This window comes from Olea europaea, chromosome 18, assembly GCF_002742605.1.
Source record: "Olea europaea var. sylvestris chromosome 18, O_europaea_v1, whole genome shotgun sequence".
In the NCBI taxonomy this organism is placed as follows: domain Eukaryota; kingdom Viridiplantae; phylum Streptophyta; class Magnoliopsida; order Lamiales; family Oleaceae; genus Olea; species Olea europaea.
The window spans coordinates 525,970-545,424 of NC_036254.1; the positions used below are offsets into that span (position 1 = coordinate 525,970).

The window sequence follows — 19,455 nt, forward strand, 5'->3', positions numbered from 1 at the left end:
TAGGTTAGAAACAGTCAAACTTCGGGTTTTAAAAGGGCAAATTTGCTCTATGTAAGTACTCTAATTTTACATTATACTAATCAAACTCAGAATAAAGGCTCAGTTTGTAATGAAAATGTTGGAAAAAGATTATAAAACTTAACCATTTTAATACAATATAGACGTAATGGCGAGAGGTTTAGTGTAGACTCCAACCTAATCAAAACAAGGATACTATATATATCCAAAAGGTCCGTCGACTTATTTGACATCATGCTTTAAAAAACAATAAATGTAAAGTGTGACAAATATGATTCCTTCTTTTCAAAGCATGTAACCAAAACATTTTAAAATCATCCCCAATGATTAGATGTGCTAATTAATAGAAGGTCGATGATAAGAACTGGACAGGAAAAAAATAGGAATACAAATGTTATAGTGAACAAACCAAGCCTTTTTGACGTGGGGCTCTATATTTTCTCTCTCCAAACGTGCAACATTATAGGTTTTTAAATTGCAACAAAGTAGTAGGTTGATCCCTTTCTAATTCTAGGTGTTACTTTGGAGTCTGGGTCCAGTTCTATGCCGGAAAATGAAGATATTAAATGCCAGTTGCTCCCAGGCTCAACAGCTTTTGCAACTCAAAGGGTTAGTCTTGAATTCCAACTACTTTTCATCACTTTCAATTCATCATCTTCCAATATTTTCTGCATTTCTAATTGCATATTTTTTAGCACAAAGTTTACCATAAATAGATAATACAGTTCAGAGAGCCAACTACCAAATCACAACCTTCTCCTTCCCCAACCTGGGGACCTTAAACAACAATGTCAGTAGTCTGCCTTCTATACCTTGCCCTCTTTATACACGCTCATCAATCGTTTGCACGTCCGCTAGCACGTATATCAGGACCAACCCAATGGTAATTTCTCTTGCTTAGCTTTTTTCTATTAAAATTTTCGAAGTATACGTCAAATCCATGCCAAAACTGATTGAAGTTTTGCTTACCTTTTCTGATATGCAGGAGAATGATCAAGAACTCGACTGATGGACTTGGAGGAGGATCTTGCAGAACTGGTAATCCCATTGATGATTGCTGGAGGTGCGACCCTGATTGGGAATCCAACCGAAAAGTGCTAGCTGATTGTGCGATTGGCTTTGGAGGAAATGCCATTGGTGGTAGAGATGGTGAATACTACGTTGTCACAAGAGACGATGACGATCCAAAGGATCCCAGTCCAGGCATGCTCCGACATGCAGTCATTCAAGATGAACCCCTGTGGATTATATTCGATCATGACATGAACATCAAACTGAAAGAAGAACTCATGATGAACTCATACAAGACCATAGATGGTAGAGGGTTTAACATTGAAATATCAAATGGACCATGTATAACCATACAAAGTGTGACTAATATCATCATTCATGGAATCTACATACAAAATTGTGTACAGGCAGGGAATGCAGTTGTGACAGATTCCCCACATCATTATCAGTTGAGAGGCATATCAGATGGGGACGGCATCTCAGTATTTGGGGCTCGGGACATTTGGATCGACCATTGTACACTAGCCAAATGCCAAGATGGCCTCATTGACATAGTGTACGGATCGACAGCCATAACCATCTCCAACAACTACATGCTTCAACATAATGAAGTCATGCTCATGGGACACAACGATGATTTTGTAGCAGACAAGAATATGCAAGTTACCATTGCTTTTAATTACTTCGGAGAAGGTCTGGTTCAACGAATTCCACGGTAACTAGCTACTATCGAAATTCCAAAAACAACTTATTTAACAGATTATATTAGCTCTATTCCAACTAAGAGATTTCTGTTAACTCTTGTAGGTGTAGACATGGCTATTTTCACATTGTAAACAATGTATACACTGGTTGGGAGATGTATGCTATCGGAGGAAGTGCTAATCCAACAATCAATAGTCAAGGCAACGTTTTCATTGCATCAGACGATGAATCTACAAAGGAGGTATATTTTGCTTCGTGTACTTCAGTAACAATCTTGAAACTTACTAATTACTACTGATCACCTTACTACAATACCAGAGAACTAAGATTTTGTACTGCATTTTACTCCAAAAATACTTCAACATTCATGTTTAGTCTTGATTTACGTACCTTATATTCAGGTGACGAAACGTGAAATCCCAAATGGATCTGCAGAATGGAAGAAGTGGAACTGGAGATCGGACGGGGATTTGCTACTAAATGGTGCACAGTTTACGCCTTCCGGAAATGGAACTTCAGGGAGCTACGCAAAAGCTTCGAGCATGGTCGCAAGACCAGCTTCACTTCTAACAAACATCATGCCATCTGCAGGAGTTCTAAATTGCAATATTGGCCAGATATGCTAAAATCCCATCAACCATATCATTTAAAATTTTTATGGCCAGCATTTACCTGAAGAACCATATAGCTGTATGCAATCAAGAACTTGCGCATTGAATTGTAACTTTGGCATAGCAAGATTCTGCCACAGAAAATTTCTTTCCCGTTCTAATTTCTAAACACTCGCATAAAGGCATACCTAAAAGATTCATGCAATTGATCAAAAGAAATTCAATTATATGCTTTGTGAAAATACTTTTTAATTGCTTGTTTGATACGCAATATTAAATGGTACAGAACAATATTAAAAATAAATATTTAGCTTCTTTATTTTTCCTTTAATATTGTTTCACCATTATCCACTCCTTCGAACCAAATATGACATAAAACCATTTTTGGTGTGCAAACAACATTGCACAATTCAACAAACCTAATCCAATTCATTACTTATCTTATGGACAGAGCTTAGAAATAAATTTTAGGGCAGAAAGGTTGCCAAAAGCTAAATGGTTGGAGATGAGAATGCTACTTTTGCTAAATTAGAGATTAAAATGTTCTTTACATGAAAAGTTGGAGACCTCCGCAGCTATTTTTCAAAACAATCCAGGTAAATTTAAGTTTGGGCTCTCAATTTTTCACATGGTACGGTTATAGATTTCCAACCTTAAAAAATGGGGATTCGAGTACCAATCTATTTAAATTGGTAAATCTGGAAACCCGAGTGATCGAAACCATCGATATAAATGTTAAAATCGTACGGGACATATACATGACTCATCTAAAGGGCAAAATTGTCAAACCACTTAACATCTTCAGTTCAACTGAAAATGTGACTTTTTAACTTTAAAATCAGCAATTCTCATCACATTGCGGATCCAAATTCACATATTCAAATAGGCTGAGGACCCAAAACCTTATTTTTTTTTTGATGGTTGAAGACCCATAAACCATAAGTACAATACGTGAAAGGTTGAGAAGCATAGCTCTAAATTTACTTGCACATTTAATGTGTACTTCAAGTAAGTTCTCATTGGCCAGCAGGATCAAGCCAGGCCCCACTACGTGCTAGATGCTAACTGACGGTCAAGATCAGTCCACTTCTGAAAAACCGAGTGGCGCCAAAGTACCAAAACTCGTCTATCGCATTTATGGCTATCGACAAACAACGGTTTAATACCGTCCACGTGTCTCCTAGATCGTGTCATTATAGCATTTGATCCAACGGATCTCACACTCTTCACTCGAACCCGCTTTACATTCAAAAATTTTGATTCGTTTTTACCTCTCGCCAAATTTCTGATATCTTCATTATGTGTATAACAGAAAATGGCTCAGAATTCTCACTTCAAAACAGTGCTAATAAAATACCTGAAAATTTTGCTTCTCTTCGAACTCATCAGTTCTATACACCCCGAAAAATGGCAGATTCAAATAATGAGTCGAGAAAAGAGCAAGACAGGTTTCTCCCAATCGCGAACGTAAGCAGAATCATGAAAAAGCGCTGCCAGTGAATGCAAAAGAAACCGTTCAGGAGAGTGTATCAGAGTTCATCAGCTTAATCACTGGTGGCATCAGATAAGTGCCAGATGGAGAAGAGAAAGACGATCGGCGATGACGATTTGCTCTGTGCGATGACTCCCTCGGGATTCAAGGAATATGTGGAGCCACAGAAGGTTTACTTGCTGAGGTTCCTTGATATGGAGGGGGAGAAGACTGCAATAATATCCCATCTCATGACACTTCAACGAACAATATAGGGCATGTTTGGTAGCAACTGTGAGAATTGATTTTTGACAGTAAGAGAAAAAAGTAATTCCTACTTGTGAGAGAAAAAAATAAAAAATGACCGCTAAAATAGTGAAATAATAATCGAAAAATTGATTTTTTGAGTTGAAAAATTGCTATCAAATGATGGGACTTAATCCAATTAAAATTTAAAACGAGCAATCAAATTTAAAAATTAATCGACTCAAACGAATTACTACCTTGCGAAAACATGTTAGATAAAATTGACATTTATCATGAATTAAAAACAAGTTTTAAATAAATTTTAATAAAAATTAATGAAATATGTAGTTGAAAAATTATGAATCACATAAAATACATGATTAATTTAAATTAATTTCTAACAAGCAAGAGCTTAAAATGAAACCACAAGTGCTATGCACAGTTACAACCAAATGGCGAGGGGCGGGTCTTTTAAAGTCAAACCGGGTTCTCAACTACGATCCGATATACCTGCTGCTTGTGGGAGGCCAGGATAACACGACCTGATGGGCTATCAACTATCGATTGAACTCCATAAAATTGAATTATTTATAATATAAGTACGTATGAAATAGATTTCGTAGTTGATCTGTTTTTCAGTAGTCTTGCTTGATCCTCTGATAGGATGAATTTATTAATAGATAAAAATGAGTGATAGATAATACTTGAACCACTAAAAATGTGCGATTGATAATGAAATTTGACGTTTTATGAATAGAATTATAAAATATGGCAAATGGACGCTAAGTGCAAAACACGACGCGTTTAACTGAATGCCAGAAATGAATTTAGAAAATTTTACGTACTAATTTTATTTTATTTTTAAGCTTAAAACTACAACTTTTGAGGTTGTGTACTTGACAAACTGTAAATCTGCAGGCTACAGTTAACTCTCAATTCCTAGTGAACAAAAGTTCTCAGGTTAATAAACAGTAAATATTAGTTACTGCTTGCTTAATGCTTATTAAAGCTTGGGGATGGGGAGACAACTCTACAGGGTAGTAGGACTATATGAAATTAGACGAAGAGAAGGATTGTGCAGAAGTTTATAGGATATACCGATCTTATGTTACAGCTACCTAGATAAGATAGTCATGCCTTCACGTCTTGGCCAGAAGGCTGTTTTTCATCCTTCTCGGCATTTCCATCTTCATCTTGCTAATCATCTTGTGCTTCAGCTAGTTTTGTAAGCTCGTCCTGAATCATGAGCTTTATTGATGATTTTCTGGGTGTCAGTTCGGTACTGAATCGCTTGGCTGAAATGATGATAGGTTTTCGTCATTCAAAAAAAAAAAGATGAGATTGAAATTTAACTAAAATGAACTACAACACAAAGCTTCAAATGTCCTTTTCCATTACCCCAGAAATGTGAATAAAATGGAAATGGCACGCGTATCTCCCCAAGAATTTTCACTAGGCTAGTATGGTAAACGTTTAGGGAATTAGATTTCACAAACATATCAAACCAATAATATTATTTCGAGGGTGACACCAAACAATCTGAGAGTTTCCTGGAACGATAGATATAATTGTGATTGACTAGTAACAGCAAAAAATTCCAAGGTAAGCACAAAATTCAAGTGAAATTAATCTGTATTTGTTTTTATAGTATTACTATCAAACCAATTGCACCTCCAGACTGACAGGTTCACTACGTTTCTGGTATGAAAAAGGCTGAACTTAATAAATATGGCTTAAGACTTTTAGGTCTGGAAGAAACTTTCATGGAAACTTACATAGTATCTTCAGAATGTCAGTGAAGGTAGCCTGCAATATTCAAAGCAGAATGTATCAGGGTGAGATATAATGGAACGTAAAAGACAACATAACTGCCAACAGAAGAATTACAATACTCAAGACTACAAGTCTCATTTTTACAACTAATAAGCAATCACATAAAACAAAAGCATTATTGCTAAATGGGAAATACATGCGTCTTCTGTTCCCACACACAATAGAATAGCGAGAAGGGTATTTTTAAATCTAAACCTATTTGGTCAAAAAAGCAGAGAACCTCTAATACGAACTGTATTGAAGTCAACCTCTTCAAGGATTTCCCAAATGGCATTTCTGAGTTCATCGTTACTCGGCTCCTTAGGCTTGTCTTTCCTTTGCACAATCTTCTTCCCTTCACTTGAACAGGAAAAAAAAAATCAAGAAGTTCGCCAACTATAAAGAACAGCAGTACCAACTCTACATTTTATTTTCAAACCAATTCAAATGAGAATAAACCACTATTCTCACCAGTAATTTCCATTGATGCTTTGTTCTTTGGAAGAGGAGACCTCTCCTTTACTGCTTCATCTCTCTTCGTACCAGAAGACTTCTTTGCATTCATATCATTATTGTACTTTGAGCGACTTGATGGTGATTTCGCAGGTGATTTTTTAGGGGTACTGGCCTTTTGAGAGATTGTTACATTCTTGGTCTTGGTTTTTCCAGCAGAGCCTTTCTTTGGCGATGGTGGCTTCTGCTTTTCTTTCTCTTCACCAGGCTCATCTTCAGATTCACTAGGGTTCTCCTGACTCTTAGCTTGATCAGACATCTCATCATCTGATCTTTCGGGTTTACCATGAACATTTTCCTCTCCATGTGCTTCCTCTTGCTCTTCTTCTGCTTCTCCAGAATCTTCTTCTAATTCAGGCACACTATTTTTTTCCCCAGATTTTTTAGATGCACTCTCAGTTCTCTTTTGACTCTGAAAAAACACCAGCAACAAATATTTCCACCAGAGAAGATGATTAACAATTTCACGGGTATGAATCATGCATTATCTTCTAAAATATTAAATATTTCGATTTTTTATCTCCAATCAAATTTCAGCAGCCGATCATCCACTATGAAATAAGCAAGCTCAGTTGGAACCATGCATTTTACCTTCGGTTTCTTTATTAATATTTATCAGATAAAGATATTTCTATTGAGCATGGACATATATAGACCTTAACCGAGCAAATCTTGAAGTTAAACCAAAGCAACAAGTGACAGATTCTAAAGGGAAAAAAAAAAAAAAAAAAAAAAAAAAAAACCAGATAAAATTATCACTGGGCTGTGATGCCAAATATACTTGTGTGTCCAGCCCATTTGGACAATGATGATAATTGGTCCAACAGATACTACCCAACCCATTGCCCAATAATTCAATGTTGAAAGCAGCTGAAACCCGGCCCAAACCTAATAACCTATGTGTGTCGCTCTGGACCCTTTGATCTACTTAACCTAACATCTACGGTGATGACCCATTATGATATAAACGAGGTCCGAGTCTGTTTGGCCCTAATTTGAGTCACTCTTTCTTTGCCTCTTCGTGATATTTCTGTGGAACCTTCTGGGTCTCTCTCTTCATGAATTTGTGTCTTCTGCCTCTTCTCCTTCTTCGTGAATCTGGTGATTAAGCCATTAAACCTCTAGTTTTCTGGCCACTGTGTGTGCTTAGAGTCTTAGTGATTCTTTGGTTGTGATTTGTGGAGAGTTTCCCGTTCGTGTTTGAGTGATTTAGGTCCATTGAAGCGACTGCCTCTGTGTTTGTGGTTTGGGATTGTGGTTTATGAGTTTTCACATTGTATAGACGGGTACAATGCATGATCTGAGTCCAAATCGATGATAAACTTGATGCCTTTGGTCTGAGAGTTTTCAGTCATTTGTTGAATCAATTTTGGGTCTTTTCTTGTAACAATTATCAACTTCATGCATATAATATATTATCAATAACATAATTCCTTATCATGCACTAGAAACTACAACGCGGGATAAAGAAAAACAAGGTATCATTTCGCTTCATCTCTTGCCTTCTACTTTTATTTTGATTATTCTTTTTTCTTTTTTCAGGTAGAGAGTAGGCTCAGAAACCCAATGAAGAGATTAGCACTCTATTTGTAAAAGCATGCATAAGAAAATATTTAGATGCTGCATTCCTGGAGCCCCTAATGCAATAACACATGTAGAGCATAATTTGACCCTATGGTCACAAAGAAGAAGAAATTGCCAAGTTGAATGTTAATAATAAAATTCACCAGAACTGCATATTAATTTACTCCACAAGTTTCCACATGAATGTCTTGTGTTGACCCCAAAAAGTGCGCCAACAGATGCCGGTCCCACCCGCACTTGCATGGGTGAATGTCCAACACGCTAAGACACGTGGACGGTCTAAAACGAGCGATTCAAAGGGGCGTGGGAGTAGCCCAATGACGCGGGACGGTGACGTTCAGAATCCGGCGGGTTGTTCGTAATCAGATTGTACAATAATTACCAACCGGTGCTCGTAAATGTATATGTAAAAGTGTATAAACTCGATTTATGTGTTGCAAGTAACTGAGAGAGAGTTGAGTAAATGTAGTCTTTAGTATTGATTCTTGCATTAGTATTTGACATTACACAATGGAAGTATTTATAGTGATACATATGAAATGGGAGCCATTGGATGAAGTGGTACGTGGACTCATCTCTTTAGTTCAAATGTCTTTTCCTAGGTATGGGACTTGACTTGCTAGCTTACGGCGCATTTATTGCTTGCGCAGGTCCTCTATACTAGTGACAAGACTAGACCTTTATGCTTGTGACAAACGTTCCATCAGTCATTCGAATAAGATCTCTGAGCAAGCGATCTCTTGGGAGAAGTGACTGTGGAGGAAGCTCCTTGTGGTTAAGAGGCTCGTGCATCAGCTTTGGGGCTTCGACCATTTGACAAATACTTCCACCTGAGGATGGGCCTTGGTAGTTGGACTTCGACAGACTCGTATACATCAGATCGAGGAGCCTCGACGGATGAACCTCAGCTTGAAGCACTTCGGATATAACCCACCTCGACAATGTGTGCCACCTCGATAGGAAAGTCACGTGGATCAGGATAAGTGGGCCATTGGCCCAGGTGGGTAGGACAGGTGTGACAACACGCAACAATAGTCCCCCAAGTCCAAGTATAATCATTAATGTAATGCGTGGACTTTAATGGAGTAAAAGTTGAAAGAATTTTTGAACCCCAAATAATAGTCCCCCAAGTCCAAGTACAGATATTTATATCATGGTTAGAGTTTGAGAAGTGTTGCTGTGGGTGAGCAATGAAGTAGGCGAGGTGTTTGAAATCTGAAGATGAGCCGAGGTGGTTGAGTAGCCGAACCTGCGAGGCTTTGATGCTGAATGGCGAAGATAGAAGCCGAGGTGGTTGAGGAACCAAACCTGTGAGGCTTGATTGATGAATGGTGAGGAGGAATCCAAGGTGGTTGAGGAATGGCGAAGATAGAAGTCGAGGTGGTTGAGGAACTGCGAGGCTTGATTGCTGAATGGTGAGGAGGAATCCGAGGTGGTTGAGGAATGGCGAAGATAGAAGCCGGGGTGGTTGAGGAATCGAACCTGCAAGGCTTGATTGCTGAATGGCGAAGAGGAAGCCGAGGTGGTTGAGTAGCGGAACCTATGAGGCTTTGATGTTGAATGGTGAGGAGAGAAGCCGAGGTGGTTGAGGAACTGCACCTGCGAGGCTTTCCGAGGCCCAATGGTAATGATTGTGCGTCGGCTGCTGTGCCAATGATTTGATGTTTTGTGCTTGTTTTCGAGGAAAAGTAGCTGAACCGTTACGACTTCCAAGGCGCTGCTGTCGTCGAATTAAAAATGCAATTATGAGGGCAGCTGGCGCTTCTAGAAGCAGACGCGATGGAGAGGTGCGTGGGAGGCACGCATAAATCTGAAGCGTAGGATTTAAAAACCGTTTGAATTCAACGCCTCGGATTGGATCTGAAATGGAGGGCTCGGATTGACTGAGATTAGATCTGACGGCTGGGGTTTGTCTTGGACCTTTATAAAAGGCGAGAAAATCCCAATTTTCAGGATTTTTGAACACTTTGCACTCTGAAACTCTCTCAAATCTCCAATTTTGCCGGCGTTGAGGTTGACTGTGATATTAAATTCCGGCCAGTCTCCGTTTGTGTCGAATTCTCTTAGGTATTGTTTGTATAAAAAACCCTTGTTACTATCTTTTTACTGACAAAATGGAGTCCACTTCGGGTAGGGAGCTTGTTACAGTAACGTTTTTAGACTATGGGGTCGGTCATGGGGGGATGTCCGAGGTGGATAGGTATGCCATGGCCGAGGAGCCTGTAGATTATACCCAGGAGGCGGGGGCTTCTAGAGTGCCCTCGAATATGACTGGGAAGAGGTTGGGGGAACTTAGGGAGAGGTACAGTGTACCCCATAACATAGAAATGTTAGTCCCCGAGCCGAACGAGCGGGCCTGCTATCCGAGGCCCGGCTGCGTGGCCGTGAGTGAATACCTGTTCAAGGCAGGTATGTGTCTTCCTCTGCACCCCTTCTTTAGGGCAGTGCTTAGGAAATTCATGCTGTCGCCGACCCATGTTCTGTCGAATGGGTGGAGCCAGCTGGTCGGCTCGTACTTCCTGTGGAAGGAAGTGTCACTTGGGGAGGACATACCTCTTCATGTGTTCATGACCCTGTTCCAGCCCCGGGTAATTGGGAAGGAGTCAAGGGGGTGGTACTACCTCACGCCTTGTGGGGCTCACGCACCTTTTGTGGTAAGACTTCCTTCCTCTATCAAGGGGTGGAAGGAGTCTTGGTTCTGGGTGCGAGGTAAATGGCAGGCAGTGGAGGGTGACAAAGCCCTATCATGCATAGTGCCGACCCAGTACTACGAAGCTCGTGAGTCTCCCGACCTCTGCTTGTCTTTTGAAGTCAGAATATAAATTCGTCTAACTGTTGGAGGTTCCTTTACAGATAGCAGTACGAGGTTCGAGCTCAGCAGGGAGGAATTCGAGGTGATAGAGGACATTTACAAGAGGCCTCTGAAGTTTCGGCACTTCGATCACCTAATTGATAGGAGCAGATACTTTTTGGACTTCGAGCTGATGGCCTCCAGAGGTATGAGGCCCCAATACTTTATCCCTTGTTTTTATCCTTATTGTTTTTTATACTGATGCTGATCTGACCTATTGTGCAGATAAATTCAAGAAGAGGGAGTACCCAGCTCCAGACATGGCCTCTATCTTGAAGGCCACGTCTACTGCGAAGGCGACGTCCCTGAAGCCTGGGTCTAACGGGGCAAAGGAAGTCCGAGGCAGGGTTGAGCGCCTGTCCAAGGACTGTACTCCCAGGGCTTTGGAGGAGGCAACTACTCTGAGGCCAAAGAAGCCTAAGGAGCCTCGGGACAAGGAGAAAGTCCCTGAGGAGACTAAGAAGAGGAAGCTGGTGCACATCTCCAGCTCTGCTGGCAAGTTTGGGACCTCAGTGTCCCATAGGGGCGAACAGACTGGAGAGCCGAAGCTTCTTGCTGCAGCCTCCAAAGCCATCAAATGGAGATGGTAAGAGAGGTAGAGGCTGAAGAGGCTAGAGTAGAGGCTGCAAGGCGAGCTGCAGAAGCCGCCGAAGAGGAGGTAGCAAAGGAGAAGCCGGTTCGTGAGAAGGGAAAGTCTCCAAACTTCCTAGCTGGGAGGGAGGAGGAGCTGGCCCCAGCCTTGGTGGAGGCTCTTCCTGAGAAAATCAGAAGTGCCACCTAAAGCTTTTACAAGTTCTGGACAGAGAGGTGGCAGCTACATGTCTCGTCTTGTGATGCCACCGACTTGACAAGGTCACTGGTGAGCCAAAGCGCTCGGACCTTTGGCCTCGCGCTCGAATGCAGGGAGGCCTTGAGCGAATTCCAGACAAGGATCCACGCCTCGGAGGGGAAAGCTGCCTCCCTTGCAGAGGAGTTTAAAGCTGCTAAGGCCGAGGTCGAAGAAGCCAAATCCCAGAAATTTGAAGAGGCGGCGAAGCTGGAGTCTGTTTTGGCCTAAATTGAGGCCCTGAAGAAAGAAGTGTATGAGTCACAGTGCGAGGTGGCCTCCTTGACAAAGAAGGTGGAGGTCTCCAGTGAGCACCAAAAGGTGACTACTGAGGCCCTTGAGATGGCGAATCTCTCCTTGACCGGTGCTCGAGATGCTTATCAGTTTCTTGAAGGCCAGGCGAAGTGGTACATGAACGATGCCTCTGTTGCCAGAGAAGAGGCCCGAACTGCAAGGGAAGAGGCGGTGAAGGAATACATCACCAATTTCCACACTACAGAGGAGTATAAGAGCTTTAGCTCGTACTGGAGGAACTTCAACTATGCCGAAGTGCTGGAGAGGGCAGAGGAGCTGTATCCCAATTTGGACCTGGCTCAACTTAGGTTAGAATTTGTGGATGAGGTACCTCAGACCCCAGCTGAGGAGGTCCAGGGTGATGAAGAAGTTGATGCCGAAGCCCCTAGTGCTGAGGCAGAGGAAACAACTACTGATGCCCAAGTTGCCGAAGCCCCCAGTGCCGAGGCGCCTCCGTCATCTAGCCAAGCATAGACTAGGTTTTATTTTTCAGTAATTTGGATGTAATGGCCAGAGGCCCTCCTTTGTAACCTTCTTTGAAATATCAATATAATGTCTTTCTTCTTTCATTGTTGTTTTTTGTCCAAGTTTTTATACCTCGTTAAACGAATTTACTGGAACTTGATAGAAGCATGAACTAAATAAATGAACATAACTTGAGTGACTAAACTGTACGACCCTCGGACTTAAGCAAATTAACATGACTTAAGGAGATGAACAGCGTGAACCTCGGACTTAAGCACATTAACATGACTTAAGGAGATGAACTGTACGAACCTCGGACTTAAGCAAATTAACATGTTTTAAGGAGATGAACTGTACGAACCTCGGACTTAAGCAAATTAACATGACTTAAGGAGATGAACAGTACGAACCTCGGACTTAAGCACATTAAAATGACTTAAGGAGATCGGACTTAAGCCAACAGTGTGAGCCTCGGACTGTAGCGGTTGTGGCTTCTCTCCTTGGCGTTCAGCAAGGCCAAAGGGAGGCATGTGCTAGCGCCTCGAAGTTCAAGCGAGGTGGCCCGCATGTGGGTCCCGAGCCTCTCCTCCGAGGTGACGACGCAGTATGACACGATTTAATCAATGCATTTTATTGAGCCATAGAAATATTACAAAGGCTGGGAAAGTTATCCAGCATGATACAATTCGTTGATAAAAGATTCTGAGGTGTTCAATGTTCCATGGACGGGGTTGTGCCTTGCCGTCCATGTCTTCAATCCAGTAGGTTCCAGGTCGGATTTCTTCTCTGATCTTGTATGGACCTTCCTAGTTCGACCCCAGGGAACCAGAACCAGGTTCTTTTGAAGATGGGAAGACCCTCCTGAGCACAAGATCGTTGATTCGGAACGACTTCTTCTTGACTTTGGAATTGAAGTACCTTGTCATCTTTCTTTGATAGGTGCCTAGCCTCAGCTGGGAGTCATCCCTTCTCTCCTCAATGAAATCGAGGTCGAGCCTCCGGAGCTCGTCGTTGGTCACTTCGCTGAAGTGCAGGCGACGTGGAGATGGGAGTCCGACCTCCACGGGGCTCATCGCCTCAGTCCCAAAAGCCATGAGAAAAGGGGTCTCCCCAGTTGGGGTCCTGGTGGTGGTTCGGATTGCCCAAAGTACTTGGGGCAGCTCATCAACCCAAGCTCCCTTGGATACATCAAGCTTTCTTTTCAGGACGTACTCGATTGTCTTGTTTACGGCTTCAACTTGGCCATTAGCTTGTGGGTGGTGAGGTGTAGAGAAGTGCTTCTTTATGCTAAGATCTTCACACAGTTCTCTAACCTTCTTGTTATCGAATTGCCTACCATTGTCTGAGACGACCGAGTAGGGAATTTCGAACCGGCAAATAATATTCTTCCATAGGAACTTGGAGGTGTTTGCTTCTGTGATTTTTGCCAGTGGTTCAGCTTTAACCCACTTTGTGAAGTAATCAATGGCCACTATTGCAAAACTTGCACCTCCTCTACCCTTAGGCAGGGGGCCAATGAGGTCCACACCCCATTTCGAGAAGGGCCAGGGGCTGGAGACTGCAGTCAAATCCTGTGATGGTCGTCTTTGTACGGAGAGAATTGTTGGCATTTATCACATTTCGCACGAATTCGAAGGCATCCCGTTTCAGGGTAGACCAGTAGTACCCTTGCCTCAATATTTTTTGTGCCAGAGATAGGCCTCCAGAGTGGTTGTCGCACACTCCCTCGTGGACTTCTCTTAGTATGTAGGTAGCCTCTTCTCCCTCGACGCATCGTAAGAGTGGAGAGGAGAATCTTCTCTTGTAGAGAATGTCATCAATGAAAAGGAAGTGGGCTGACCTCCTTCTCGGCTTATAAGCATCATTCTTGTTGGTGGGCAGCGCCTGGTCTTTCAGATATGCTATGATTGGTTGCATCCAAGTGGGAGTTCCATCGACTCACATGACATTAGGGGCCTCGGTAGAAGGCAGGAGGAGGTGCTCGATAGGCAGTACAGTGAGTAGCTCCGAGTCTTTGCTACTAGCTAGCTTCGAGAGTGCATCCGCATGAGCATTTTCGATGCGGGAAATCTGGGTTAACTCGAACTTCTCAAAGGATGGGATGAGGTTCATCACCATTTTCAGATAGGAGGCCATCATTTTGTCTTTGGTTGAGAAGTTACCATTGACTTGGCTAACAACCAGCTGGGAGTCACTACTGACGAGTAGCTTCTTTACTTGTATTTCCATGGCCAGTCTGAGGCCTGCAAGGAGTGCTTCATACTCTGCAACATTGTTGATGGCTTTGAATCCGAATCTCACGGTCGAGGTGAGTTTGTGACCCTCGGGGCTGATGAGGACAACCCCGGCACCAGAGCCGACCTCCCCAGCTGAGCCATCGACGAAGAGGCTCCACGTGGGGGGTTCGACGGATTCCATGATTTCATCCACCTCGGGTAGGTTGGCGAATTCAGCAACAAAGTCAGCTAAAGCTTGCCCTTTGATGGCTGCCCTAGCTTTGAACATAAGGTCAAATTCACTTAGTTCCACTGCCCATTTCAACAATCTTCCCGAGGCATCGGGCTTTTGGAGAACTTGCCTTAAGGGAAAATTTGTAAGTACATGGATGGTATGAGCTTGGAAGTAGGGTCTCAACTTCCTAGAGGCCGTGATTAAGGCAAAAGCAAGCTTCTCCATATCAAGGTATCGGGTCTCCGGCGATAGGAGCGCTTTACTCGTATAGTAGACGGGAAGTTGGGTGGACCCTTCTTCTCGAATCAGGACCGAACTGATGGCGTCATTGGAGACGGCAAGATATAGTTGCAAGATGTCACCGGGCTTCGACTTGGAGAGGAGGGGGGCCTGCCCCAAATGCCTTTTCAGTCCTTGGAAGGCCTTTTCACATTCCTCAGTCCATTGGAATTTCTTCCCAGCCTTGAGCACTTTGAAAAATGGGAGGCACTTGTCAGTTGCTTTGGAGACGAAGCGACTAAGTGCTGCCACTCGTCCAGTTAAGCTTTGCACCTCCTTTGGCTTTTGAGGGGACCTCATCTGGCACAGAGCCTCAATCTTCTCGGGATTTGCTTCAATTCCTCGCTGGTTGACCATGTACCCCAAGAACTTGCCGGAAGCCACCCCAAAGGCACATTTCAAGGGGTTGAGTCTCATCCTGTACCTTCTCAGGATTTGGAAGGTGTTGTTGAGGTGCGCTATGTGGTTCTCTGCTTCTAAGCTCTTCACCAGCATGTCATCCACGTAGACCTCCATTGTCTTACCAATGAGGTCGGTAAACATTTTGTTCACGAGTCTTTGGTAGGTTGCTCCGGCGTTTTTCAACCCGAAATGCATTATTCTATAGCAATAGAGGCCTCGGTCCGTGATGAAAAAGGTGTGCTCTTCATTGGCCGGTTGCATGGGGATCTGGTTGTAGTCGGAGTATGCATCCATGAAGCTCAACAACTCGTGCCCAGCCGTGGAGTCCACCAATTGGTCAGTCCTTGGAAGCGGAAAGCTGTCTTTTGGGCAAGCTCTATTAAGGTTGGTAAAGTCGATGCATACCCTCCATTTGTCATTGTGTTTCTTAACCAAGACCGGGTTGGAGACCCACCTCAGATAGGTGGCCTCCCTGATGAAGCCATTTTGGATGAGCTTCTGAACCTCTTCCTTTAGGGCCATATACCTCTCAGGGTTGAGGGCTCTCCTTTTTTATCTATGCGGGGCAATATTAGGATCAATTTTCAAGTGGTGGCAGCTGATCTTGGGGTCTATGCCCACCATGTCCTCATGCCTCCAAGCAAAGACGTCAAGATTCTTGCCTAGGAAGTCCTTAATCTTTTCTCTCAAAATGTTGGATAGGCCTCTGCCTACTTTCAACACCTTGGACGGATCTCGGGGGTCGGCTGAGAAGCTCTCAAGTTCCTCTACAGGGGATGCTTGAGGCTCATGTTCCATTATGCGGGGGTCGATCTCATCAACGATCAGCACCTCCTGAATAAGCGGTGCGTCAATCATATCAACAGCTTCCTGGTCAGTGGGAGCGTCACCTGGGATATCCGCCATGACCACATCAGCCATAATCACGTGGACGTGCCGGGGCTCTACCTTCTTAATGAAGCTCAGATAGCACTCTCTCGAACCTCTCTGGTCGCCTCTCACCGTTGCCACCCCATTTTCTGTTGGGAATTTCATGCATAGGTGGTGGATGGAGGTGACTGCTCCCAATTCCTTTAGACCCGGTCTGCCCAAGACTCTGTGGTAAGCCGACCGACTGTCAACTACGAAGAATTCCATGAAGTTCATCGTAGTTTGAGGAGATTCCCCCATCTCCACTGCCAGTGTTATCTTTCCTCTCGGAGTGATGCTATCTCCGGTAAATCCATACAATGGAGTGGTGGTGGACGTCGACTGATGGTCCAATATAATCTTGTCAAAGGCGGACCCGAATAGGATGTTGACGGAGCTGCCGTTGTCGACTAGCATTCGTTTGAGCCCATTTCGGGCTATGACAGCCCTCACCACCAGCGCATCGCAGTGAGGGTAATGAACTCCTTCGGCGTCTTCTTGGGTGAAGATAATGGATGGTACTTAGTTTCTTCGAGAGCTACTATCCACAATGTAACTCGTCGGAGAGGGGTGCTTAGCCTCCCTAGCATAATTTCTTTTGGCGTTCCGTGTTTCACCGCCAACATAAGGGCCTCCGAATATGGTATCTATCTTGTGGATAGGGCCTCATCTTGAGTTTGCCTATTTCTTCGGTGTCTACGCCCTTCCCTGGGCCTCTCCGTGTCTTGCTCTCTTCGCCTTGGGGATACATCCCTTTGACGAGGAGCGACCGCCTCACGCCCATGTCGGTTGTCTTGCCTGGGTGGGGGCCTGTTCACCTGGGGCGAGTTATGTCTTTCTCTGGAGGGTTCCTGCCGGGAGCGGTGTGCATAGTCTCTACAATCCGCGGTGTCGTGCCCGTAGGACCTGTGGTGCAAACAGTATCTAGGGAGGTTCGGATTGGACCTATTTCTAGGTGCAAAACCTAGGCCTCGGCCTCTTCCTCTACGGGGTCCCTGCTGAGCCTCCATCTGATGTGGGTCAGCAGTTGGGTTGACATCCTCATATGCCAAGGTTGGAACCGCATTCAGAGTTGTGGTGGCCAGGGCTTGGCCGGAGTTCTCATTTCCGGCTCGGTTCAACTGGTAGTCCATGAGGTGGGAGGTCGGTCCCCTACCTCGCTGTCTTTGAGGAGGTGGGAGGCCTCTGCTTGCCCTGTTCTTATGCTCAATCAATTCTTCATTGATTATCTCCCTTCTCATCATCTCTAGTAGGGCGTCATAGGTGGTGGGGTCTTGATTCTGCACATCTCTCCAGAATAGGGTGTTCATGTTCAAGCCTCCTCTCAATGCAGATAGTGCTTCTCTGTCGGTGACTTGTACACAGCAGGTCATCTCGTCGGTGAAGCGGGATAGGAAGCTTTTCAAGGACTCGCCATGCGCCTGTCTCATGTCTTGAAGACGCTAGATGGGGGCCTCTCCTTCCTTGTTCACTGCAAACCTCTTCAAGAAAGTAGTTTTGAACTCGGGCCAGCTTCGAATGCTCCCAGATGGTAGCCTACTATACTAGATTTCAATCGCTCCACTGAGAGTTAAATGGAATGCTCTGCACTTTATGGCTGGGGTGGCGTCCCTCAGGCTCATGTGAGTTTTGTAAGCATTGAGGTGCTTTTCTGGGTCACCTCTCCTATTATACTTTGGTATTTTTGGCATGACATAGTGGCTCAGGACCTGGGCATTTCTTAGTTCTCTTGAGAATGGCAGGTTCTCATCATCATCGTCCAAGTCACAGGACCTCTGCTGCTCATCAGAATCGTAGTCTTCGGCCTCGTACCTCGGTTGTTGGTGAGAGGGTCCGGGCCGGTTCCTAGCCTCTTCCTCCCTCCTTTGCGGCCTACTTCAAGGCCGGACAGGGCGGGGGACATTTTCATGCCTTCTCTCCGGCTGCTGGAGCATCGGAGATGGAGGCTGTGGCGTCTGAGGCTGCTGAGTCTGCTGTTGACTGGGCCTTGGTTCGGCAAGGTTGATTCTGTCAAAAACACTTTCTGCTCTCCTATGTCTTGGGTCTTGCTCAAACGGAGGTGGAAAGTTATCATGGCTCATTTGGACCTCGGTGGGTCGGCCAGATGCATAGTTGGAGGAAATGTCGATTCTCACTTCCCTCTCGAATGGGCTTTCACCTCGGCCATAGTCTGACGAGGCAGCTCTATGACTCTGGACCTTGTCCTCTTGCTGATAGTGCCCGCGGGGGGCATATGGGGGAATGGGGAAGCCTCCCTGGCATTGCATTTGGGCCATGAGCTCCCTCAGCTCATGGCCAAGTTTTGGTTGGCTATATCCCTCATGTTGGCTGCCATGATAGCCATTTCTCTTGATAGTCGTGCTGTCGCACGCATCCCACCTCTCCTTTGGTGGTGGTGGAGCCTCGGCCGAGCTACTGGGGCAGCAGGCTGGGGAGGCACATTCGTACTTTCTCTTATCCTCCTTGGAGGAGTATCTTCGTTAGAACTCATTTTTCTTTTATCAAACTTAGATTTCTCCAAGTGATAGGGGTTCCTCCTGTTCTTTTTCAAGAAAAAATCCTTTTTCAAGGGGGGTTGCCCAAACGTTTTTCAGTAAGCTTCTACCACAAGGTCGCTCGTGGTTATGGTATGGTTTCCCACAGACGGCGCCAATCTGTTGACCCCAAAAAGTGCGCCAACAGATGCCGGTCCCACCCGCGCTTGCGTAGGCGAATGTCCAACACGCTAAGACACGTGGACGGTCTAAAACGAGCGATTCAAAGGGGCGTGGGAGTAGCCCAACGATGCGGGACGGTGACGTTCAGAATCCGGCGGGTTGTTCGTAATCCGATTGTACAATAATTACCAACCGGTGCTCGTAAATGTATATGTAAAAGTGTATAAACTCGATTTATGTATTGCAAGTAACTGAGAGAGAGTTGAGTAAATGTAGTCTTTAGTATTGATTCTTGCATTAGTATTTGACATTACACAATGGAAGTATTTATAGTGATACATATGAAATGG

General features: G+C 44.2%; 1 protein-coding gene across 2 annotated transcripts; it reads left to right on the forward strand.

Annotated features, from left to right (window-relative positions):
• The first annotated feature begins 731 nt into the window (after window positions 1–731).
• Window positions 732–2,972, forward strand: LOC111367050 (probable pectate lyase 18). Of its 2 annotated transcripts, XM_022987740.1 has the most exons (5): window positions 732–901; window positions 1,004–1,744; window positions 1,837–1,975; window positions 2,136–2,217; window positions 2,733–2,972. In XM_022987740.1, exons 1-5 carry the CDS (start codon window positions 807–809, stop codon window positions 2,801–2,803), a joined length of 1,128 nt encoding a protein of 375 aa, XP_022843508.1. In that variant the 5' UTR covers window positions 732–806; the 3' UTR covers window positions 2,804–2,972. The 2 variants fall into 2 exon arrangements, with proteins under 2 accessions (XP_022843508.1, XP_022843507.1); XM_022987739.1 differs by lacking the exon at window positions 2,733–2,972 and having other exon boundaries at window positions 2,136–2,624.
• The last annotated feature ends 16,483 nt before the right edge of the window (window positions 2,973–19,455 follow it).